The following is a 10031-nucleotide window of genomic DNA, read 5'->3' on the forward strand; positions in this document are numbered from 1 at the left end:
TCTTTTATTTCCACACATCTCTCTTACCCTTTCTTTACTTACTTGTTCCAATTCACTCTCTTCCTTGCACGCCTCTCACCCTCCTGCATGTTCAGGCACCGATCACTCAAAATCTTTTTCACTCCATCCTTCCACCTCCAATTTGTTCTCCTGCTTCTTGTTCCCTCCTCCTCTGACACTTATATCCTCCCTGTCAATCTTTCCTCACTCATTCTCTCCATAGGTCCGAACCATTTGAACACACCCTCTTCTGCTTCTCAACCACACTCCTTTTATTTTCAGAGAGTGGTGAGAGTAAGTGAGAGTAAGTGAAGAGAGTGGTGAAAGTGAACTTGGGAAGGACACTTGTGTGAGGACCAGGAGAGACTGAGTACAGAATGGAAAAAGGTGAGAACAAAGGAGGAAAGGGGAGTGGGGGAGGAATGGGATGTACTTACGGAAGTAGTGATGGCTTGCGCAAAAGATGCTTGTGGCATGAGAAGCGTGGGAGGTGGGTTGATTAGAAAGGATAGTGAGTGGTGGGATGAAGAAGTAAGATTATCAGTGAAAGAGAAGAGATAGGCATTTGGACAATTTTTGCAGAGAAAAAATGCAAATGAGTGGGAGATTTATAAAAGAAAGAGGCAGGAGGTCAAGAGAAAGGTGCAAGAGGTGAAAAAGAGGGCAAATGAGAGTTGGGGTGAGAGAGTATCATTAAATTTTAGGGAGAATAAAAGATGTTCTGGAAGGAGGTAAATAAAGTGCGTAAGACAAGGGAGCAAATGGGAACTTCAGTGAAGGGGGAAAATGGGGAGGTGATAACAAGTAATGGTGATGTGAGGAGATGGAGTGGGTATTTTGAAGGTTTGTTGAATGTGTTTGATGATAGAGTGGCAGATATAGGTTGTTTTGGTCGAGGTGGTGTGCAAATTGAGAGGGTTAGGGAAAATGATTTGGTAAATAGAGAAGAGGTAGTAAAAGCTTTACGGAAGATGAAAGCCAACAAGGCAGCAGGTTTGGATGGTATTGCAGTGGAATTTATTAAAAAAGGGGGTGACTGTATTGTTGACTGGTTGGTAAGGTTATTTAATGTATGTATGATTCATGGTGAGGTGCCTGAGGATTGGCGGAATGCTTGCATAGTGCCATTGTACAAAGGCATGGGGGATAAGAGTGAGTGTTCAAATTACAGAGGTGTATAAGTTTGTTGAGTATTCCTGGTAAATTATATGGGAGGGTATTGATTGAGAGGGTGAAGACATGTACAGAGCATCAGACTGGGGAAGAGCAGTGTGGTTTCAGAAGTGGTAGAGGATGTGTGGATCAGGTGTTTGCTTTGAAGAATGTATGTGAGAAATACTTAGAAAAGCAAAAGGATTTGTATGTAGCATTTATGGATCTGGAGAAGGCATATGATAGAGTTGATAGAGATGCTCTGTGGAAGGTATTAAGAATATATGGTGTGGGAGGCAAGTTGTTAGAAGCAGTGAAAAGTTTTTATCGAGGATGTAAGGCATGTGTACGTGTAGGAAGAGAGGAAAGTGATTGGTTCTCAGTGAATGTAGGTTTGCAGCAGGGGTGTGTGATGTCTCCATGGTTGTTTAATTTGTTTATGGATGGGGTTGTTAAGGAGGTGAATGCAAGAGCTTTGGAAAGAGGGGCAAGTATGCAGTCAGTTGTGGATGAGAGAGCTTGGGAAGTGAGTCAGTTGTTGTTCGCTGATGATACAGTGCTGGTGGCTGATTCATGTGAGAAACTGCAGAACCTGGTGACTGAATTTGGTAAAGTGTGTGAAAGAAGAAAGTTAAGAGTAAATGTGAATAAGAGCAAGGTTATTAGGTACAGTAGGATTGAGGGTCAAGTCAACTGGGAGGTAAGTTTGAATGGGGAAAAACTGGAGGAAGTAAAGTATTTTAGATATCTGGGAGTGGATCTGGCAGCGGATGGAACCATGGAAGCAGAAGTGAATCATAGGGTGGGGGAGGGGGCGAAAATTCTGGGAGCTTTGAAGAATGTTTGGAAGTTGAGAACATTATCTCGGAAAGCAAAAATTGGTATGTTTGAAGGAATAGTGGTTCCAACAATGTTGTATGGTTGCGAGGCATGGGCTATGGATAGAGTTGTGCGCAGGAGGGTGGATGTGCTGGAAATGAGATGTTTGAGGACAATATGTGGTGTGAGGTGGTTTGATCGAGTTAGTAATGTAAGGGTAAGAGAGATGTGTGGAAATAAAAAGAGTGTGGTTGAGAGAGCAGAAGAGGGTGTTTTGAAATGGTTTGGTCACATGGAGAGAATGAGTGAGGAAAGATTGACCAAGAGGACATATGTGTCAGAGGTGGAGGGAACGAGAAGTGGGAGACCAAATTGGAGGTGAAAAGATGGAGTGAAAAAGATTTTGAGTGATCGGGGCCTGAACATGCAGGAGGGTGAAAGGCGGGCAAGGAATAGAGTGAACTGGAACGATGTGGTACACCGGGGTCGACGTGCTGTCAATGGATTGAACCAGGGCATGTGAAGCATCTGGGGTAAACCATGGAAAGTTGTGTGGGGCCTGGATGTGGAAAGGGAGCTGTGGTTTCGGTGCATTATTACATGACAGCTAAAGACTGAGTGTGAATGAATGGGTCCTTTGTTGTCTTTTCCTAGCGCTACCTCGCACACATGAGGGGGGAGGGGGTTGTTTTTCCATGTGTGGCGAGGTGGCGATGGGAATAAATAAAGGCAGACAGTATGAATTATGTACATGTGCATATATGTATATGTCTGTGTGTGTATATATATGTGTACATTGAGATGTATAGGTATGTATATTTGCGTGTGTGGACGTGTATGTATATACATGTGTATGTGGGTGCTTTGGGCCATTCTTTGTCTGTTTCCTTGCGCTACCTCGCTAATGCAGGAGACAGTGACAAAGCAAAATAATAAAACAAAAAAAATCTCTCTTAACCTTTCATTACTTACTCAATCAAACCACCTCACATCACATATTGTCCTCAAGCATTTCATTTCCAACACATCCATCCTCCTCCTCACAACCCTATCTATAGACCATGCTTCGCAACCATGTAACATTGTTGGAACTACTATTCCTTCAAACATACCCATTTTTGCTCTGTGATAATGTTCTCTCCTTCCACAAATTCTTCATCACTCCCAGAACCTTGGCCCCCTCTCCCATACTGTGACGCACTTCTGTTTCCAATGTTCCATCTGCTGCTCAGTCCACTCCCAGATATCCAAAACGCTTCACTTTCTCCAATTTTTCTCCATTCAAACTTACATCCCAATTAACTTGTCCCTCAAGAGAGTGGTGACAGTAAGCGAGCTTGGACAGGAAACTTGTGTAAGGAAGTACCAGGAGAGATTGTAGAAAGGTGAGAGCAAAAGACATGAGGGGAGTAGGTGAGGAATGGGAGGTATTTAAAGAAGCAGTGATGGCTTGTGCAAAAGATGCTTATGGCATGAGAAAGGTGGGAGGTGAACAAATTAGAAAAGGTACTGAGTGGTGGGATGAAGTAAGGTTCTTAGTGAAAGACAAAAGAGAGGCGTTTGAACGACATTTGCAGGGAAGTAGCGTAAATGACTAGGAGATGTATAAAAGAAAGCAGCAAGAGATCAAGAGAAAGGTGCAAGAGTTGAAAAAAAGGGCAAATGAGAGTAGGGGTGAGAGTATCATTAAATTTTAGGGAGAATAAAAGGATGTTTTGGAAGAAGGTAAATAAAAAAGCATAAGACAAGAGAAGAAATGGGAACATTGGTAAAGGGGGCAAGTGGGGAGGTAATAACAGGTAGTGATGAAGTGAGAAGGAGACAGAGTGAGTATTTTGAAGGTTTGTTGAATGTGTTTCATGATAAAAGTGGCAGATATAGGGTGTGTTTTGGGTGGGGTGGTGTGCAAAGTGAGAGGGTCAGGGAAAATGGTTTGGTAAGAGAGAAGAGGTACTGGAAGCTTTGCGGAAATGAACTCTGGCAAGGTACTGCAGTGAATTTATTAAAAAAGGGGATGACTGTGTTGTTGATTGGTTGGTAAGGATATTCAATGTATGTATGGATCATGGTGAAGTGCCTGAGGATTGATGGAATGAGTGCATAGTGCCACTGTACAAAGGCAAAGGAGTTAAAGGTGAGTGTTCAAACTACAGAGGCATAGGTTTGTCGAGTATTCCAGGGAAATTATATGACAGAGGGTGAAGGCATGTACAGAGCATCAGATTGGGGAGGAGCAGTGTGGTCTCAGAAGTGTGTGAGAAATACTAAGAAAAACAATGGATTTGTATGTAGCATTTATGGATCTGGAGAAGGCATATAATAGGGATGATAGAGATGGTTTGTGAAAGGATTTAAGAGTATATGGTGTGGGAGGTAAGATGTTAGAAGCAGTGAAAAGTTCTTATCAAGGATGTAAGGCATGTGTACGAGTAGGAAGAGAGGAGAGTGATTGGTTCCCAGTGAATGTCAGTTTGTGGCAGGGGAGTGTGATATCCCCATGGTTGTTTGGTTATGGATGGGGTGGTTAGGGAGGTAAGTGCAAGAGTTTTGGAGAGAGGGGCAGGTATGCAGTCTGTTGTGGATGAGAGGGCTTGGGAAGTGAGTCAGTTGCTGTTCACCGATGATACAGCTCTACTGGCTGATTCAGGTGAGAAACTGCTGAGACTAGAGACTGAGTTTGGAAAAGTGTGTGAAAGGAGAAAGTTGAGAGCAAATCTGAATAAAAGTAAGGTTGTTTTATTCAGTAGGGTTGAGGGACACGTTGATTGGAATGTAAGTTTGAATGGAGAAAAATTGGAGGAAGTGAAGTGTTTTAGATATCTGGGAGTGGACTTAGCAAAGGATGGTACTATGGCGGTGAAGTGAGTCACAGGGTGGGGGAGGGGGTGAAGTTTCTGGAAGCAATGAAGAATGTGTAGAAGAAGAGAATGTTATCTCGGAGAGCAAAAATGGGAATGAGTGAAGGAATAGTAGCTACAACAATGTTATATGGTTGCAAGGCATGGGCTATAGATAGGGTTGCACAGAGGAGGGTGGAGGTGTTAGAAATGAAATATCTGAGGACAATATGTGGTGTGAGGTAGTTTGATCAAGTAATTAATGAAAGGGTAAGAGATATTTGTGGAAGCAAAACAAGTGCGGTTGAGAGAGCAGAAGAGGGTGTTGAAATGGTTTGGACATATGGAGAAAATGAGTGAGGAAAGATTGACAAAGAGGATATATGTGTCTGAGGTGAAGGGAACAAGGAGAAGCAGGAGACCAAACTGGAGGCAGAAGGATGAACTGAAAAAGATCTTGAGCAATCAGGGCCTGAACATACAGGAGGGTGAGAGGCATGCAAGGAATAGAGTGAATTGGAACAATGTGGTATACCGGATTCTACATGTTGTCAATGGACTGAACCAGGGCATGTGAAGTGTCTAGGGTAAACCATGGAAAGGTCTGCTGGGCCTGAATGTGGATAAGGAGCTGTGGTTTCGATGCATTACACGTGACAGCTAGAGACTGAGTGTGAACAAATGTGGCCTTTTTTATCTGTTTTCCTGTCACTACCTTGCTGGTGCAGGGGGTAACAATTCTATTTCCTGTAACCACAAGCAGACAAAGTCTGGTAGCTTCTAATTACTTTAGGCAAAGGTGATATTGATACAATGACAAAGGTAATCTATAGCTATCAATTGCATTAACTGCCTTGATATGTATAAGGTTAAACAGTAAGTAGCTCATAACATTCTGGCTTTCCAAAACATGTATCAATTTTCATTTCAACCTTTCTTACTCATTTAGGATACACAAACCTATACCATGATGAGTAAAATAGCAATGAATAGGAATTGAATAATACATGCTTCATTTCTTTTAGTTTAATTATTTATGTCACTAGAAGACATAACAATATCAATTGCTAAATAAAAAGTAAAACAAATTGTATCTTACCTCTTTAAAGCAAAAAGGCATAGACAGGATGGACACTCCAACAATAGAGTTCGCCATGTTAATAACATGCCTTGCATTCCCTGCCATCTTGTCAGGTATCTCTTGTCTATATTCTCAATAAGTCATTCATATCTGAGAAAAGAAAAAAAAAAGGAGTTATGTGAGATAAAACTATATACATATAATACTGTACACACACACATATATATATTCTATTTCATACTTGAATGCCATTTTCTGTGTTAGCAAGGAAGTGCCAGGAACAGATGAAGAAAGACCACATCCACTCACACTCACTCTCTAGTTGTCATGTGTAATGCATCGAAAACAAAGCTCCCTATCCAAAACCAGGTCCCACAGACCTTTCCATAGTGTACCCCAGATGCATCAAATGCCATGGTATAGTCCAGTGACAGCACATCGATCCCAGTATACCATATAATTCCAATTCACCCTATCCCATGCCTTCCTTTTACCCTCCAGCATGTTCAGGCCCTGATCACTCAAAATCTTTTTCATTCCATCCTCCCATCTCCAATTTGGTATCCCAGTTTTCCTTGTTATCTCCACTTCTGATACATATATCCTCTTTGTCAACCTTTCCTCATTCATTCTCTCCATACATCCAAACCATTTCAGCACACACTCTTCTGCTCTCTCAACCACACTCTTTCACTACCATAAATCTCTTTTACCTTTTCATTACTTAGTCGATTAAACCACCTCACACCACAAATTGTTCTCAAACATTACATTTCCAACACAACCACCCTCCACACAGCCCATGCCTCAAATCCATATGATATTGTTAAGACTACTAATCCATCAAACATTCCCATTTTTGCCCTCAGAGATAACATTCTCTTTCCCTACATCCTTCAGTGCTGCCAGAACCTTAGCCCCCCTCTCCTATAACTCACTTCCGCTTCCACGGCTCCGTTTGCTGCCATATCAACATCCCAGACATCTGAAACATTTCACTTTCTCCAATTTTTCTCCATTCATACTCACATTCCAAGTAACCTACCCCTCAACCCTGCTAAACCTAATAACCTTGTTTTTATTCACATGCATCCTTAACTTTCTCCTTTTACATGCTCTTCCAAACTCAGTCACCAACTGCTGCAGTTTTTCACCTGAATCCACCACCAATGCTATATCATCAGTAAACAACAACTAACACACTTTCTAGGTCCTTTCATCTCTCACAGTCTCCATACTAACACTTCTCTCCAAGGTTCTCACATTTATAAACACCCCTGCCACTGACCAACCTTCACATGGAACCATTTACTGTCCTCTCTTCCAGCTCGTACATAAGCCTTACACTCTTGATAAAAACTTTTCACTGCTTCTAGTGGTTTACCTCCCACTCCATATATTCTCAAGGCCTTCCACAAAGCATATCTATCAACCCTATCATGTGCCTACTCTAAATCAATAAATGCAAAGCATATCTATCAACCCTATCATGTGCCTACTCTAAATCAATAAATGCCAATCCATGAATGTCACATACAAACCCATATGCTTTTCTAAGTATTTCTGACACACATTCTTCAAAGCAAATGCCTGATCCACACATCCTTTACCACTTCTGAAACCATGCTGCTCCTCCAGAGTCCGATACTCTGTAAAAGCCTTCACACTTTCAATCAATACCCTCCCATACAACTTACCAGGTATACTCAACAAACTTATACCTCTTTGTTTGGAACAATCACCTTTACCCACCTTGCCTTTACACAATGGTACTATGCATGCATTCCGCCAATCCTCAGGCACCTCACTATGATCCATACATATACAATGAAAATCCTTTCCACCAAATCAACAACACATTCATTCCCTTTCTTAACAAATTCAACTGCAATACCATCCAATCCAGGTGCCCTGCTACAATTCATCTTATGCAAGGCTTTCACCACATATTCTTTCTTCACCAAACCACTCTTAATGACACTCTCACTCCAAATCAAAAACCCTAAATTGTTATCACTTCCCCTTTTGGACCCTTCACCAATGTTCCTTGTTCTCTTATTTTTCATACATTATTTACCTCCTTCAAAAACATCTTATTCTCCCTAAAGTTAGTCATTACTCACTCATCACCAACTCTCATTTGCCCTCTTTCAACCCTTGCACCTTCCTTTTAACCTTATGCCACTTTACCTTATATATCCCACAATCATTTGTACTCCCTTGTAAGTATTGCTCAAGTGCCTCTCATATTTCTTTCAATTGCAACTTTAATTCCTTCTCCCATTACTCACTAACCTTTCGAAGCTGTCCACTTCCTACCTTTAGCAAGCCACATGCATCTCTTGCACACGCCAGGAGTACTCCCCTAACACTACCTCTGATTCTTCATCCACTCCCTTTTCATTATTTACTCTCATCTCTTACCATTCTACACTCATACCCTCCTTGTGCTTCTTCACACAAGCCTCTTTTCCAAGCTCACTTACTCTCACCCCTCTCTTCTCCCTGACATTGTTTCCTCTTTTTCAAAAACCTCTAATCTTTACCTTTGTCTCTTCAAGACAGGGACCAGACACCTAACCAGCTGCCCCCCCTCTGCACATTTACATCCAAAAATCTCCTTTAACACGTATATCAACTGATGTGCAATCCAATAATACCCACTGACCACCAGTGCTACTCACATACATATATTTGTGTGTATCCCTCTTTTCAAACCAGGTATTTCCAATCACCAGTCCTTTTTCAGCACACAACTCCACAAGCTGTTAACATTTCCATTCCTAATACTGAATATCCCATGCGAACCAATCATACCCTGAACATGCCACATTACTTACCTTTGCACTAAAATCACTCATCATTAATAACTGGTCTCTTACATCAAAACTGCTGACAAACTCACTCAGGTGTTTCCAAAACATATATATGCCTCTCATGATCTTTCTTTTCGTGACTTTTCCTATTATTCACTATGATACATGTTTCTTTCCTGTTAGCAAAATGTCAAATACTGTACTTTAATTAAACACATGTCTTAAGGGGCATAAAAGCAATCACTACAACACCTAGTTAATGCTGTATGATGTAACCCCTGGTGAACTTGAAAAGTTAAGTATTAGATCAATGTAAACGACACTAAGAAACTAAATCAATCAACCATAAACAGAAAAGCAAAAGTGTGAATATGTATATAAATTTCACTAGATGACTGGGCTTCCTACAATGTTATAACTGAATTTCACTAACCCTTCTCCAATCCTTCAGCATTCCTCATATCACTGTAAATAATCTTTACTTCAGCAAATTTCGAGGTTCTGTCCTAAGGTGACCAGACAGAACAAGTCACACCACAGGTAGGCCAATGTGTCTCACCCTTACTCTAAACATGATTTTTACTTTCAACCTAACCCCCCAAGTCATCTCACTAGCAAGTTTGACACCATGCAGGGTCAATCGTGATGGGTCATGCACTACTGTTCTGGCTGGCAGCGAATGTAATGACAGGCTTGACAGTAAGGTTGGTTACGTTGAGGAGACCGTTGGCTTGGACTGTTCCCTTCACATATTGGAATCAGTGGCGTCTTGTCCTGACTGGCGACTGTCCTCTCTGGCGCCGGTAGCACTTCAATCACATATCAACAAAACTGACGCAATATTCATCTGAGCCAAAAGGAAAGTCGTAAGTTTCCTCTCACACGCACCATAATTTTGAAAAAAAAAGCGTTACCGACGTTACAATATATAACAACAACAAACTCACAACTTACTTCAATTATTTTAGGCAGGTGTACCGTGGAAGGTCATTAAAAGTCTGATATACTATAACACTTGTGCATTGTTTTCTTCACACGTCAGATGACCTTCTTCTCTCTGGCCTGACTTCAGTTATGAAATAGCATTCAAATTCATTCATACTTGAGCTTATAACATCATTTTACGTTCTTTCTCCACAAATTATGTAGAAACTTATATTATCCAATATCTATAGAGATTGAGGGGGACTTTTGATATCAATTAAGCCAAAGTCAGAACGTAGTATCTAATTCGAACAAAACTTGTTATCTTCACTATGATTTAGCATTCATTGAATGAAAAGCATAAATATTAACACAATAAATAAATCGATATTATCATTGATA

The 10031-nt window shown here is 41.0% G+C and overlaps 1 protein-coding gene across 5 annotated transcripts in view; it reads right to left on the reverse strand.

Moving 5' to 3' along the window:
* LOC139751290 (uncharacterized) overlaps positions 1–10031 on the reverse strand; it is a 126096-nt gene that overhangs the window by 115158 nt on the left and 907 nt on the right. Inside the window, exons 1-2 of one of the 5 annotated variants that reach the window (XM_071666612.1) lie at positions 9660–9783; positions 5908–6039 (exon numbers count right to left, since the gene is read on the reverse strand). In XM_071666612.1, coding sequence (XP_071522713.1) covers positions 5908–5994 — 87 coding nt within the window. In that variant the 5' untranslated portion in view covers positions 5995–6039; positions 9660–9783. Of the gene's footprint in view, positions 1–5907; positions 6040–9138; positions 9251–9317; positions 9613–9659; positions 9784–10031 lie in introns of those variants that run through there. The other 4 variants (XM_071666615.1, XM_071666616.1, XM_071666614.1 and 1 more) reach the window with 4 other exon arrangements.

This window comes from Panulirus ornatus, chromosome 11, assembly GCF_036320965.1.
Source record: "Panulirus ornatus isolate Po-2019 chromosome 11, ASM3632096v1, whole genome shotgun sequence".
NCBI classification, from domain to species: domain Eukaryota; kingdom Metazoa; phylum Arthropoda; class Malacostraca; order Decapoda; family Palinuridae; genus Panulirus; species Panulirus ornatus.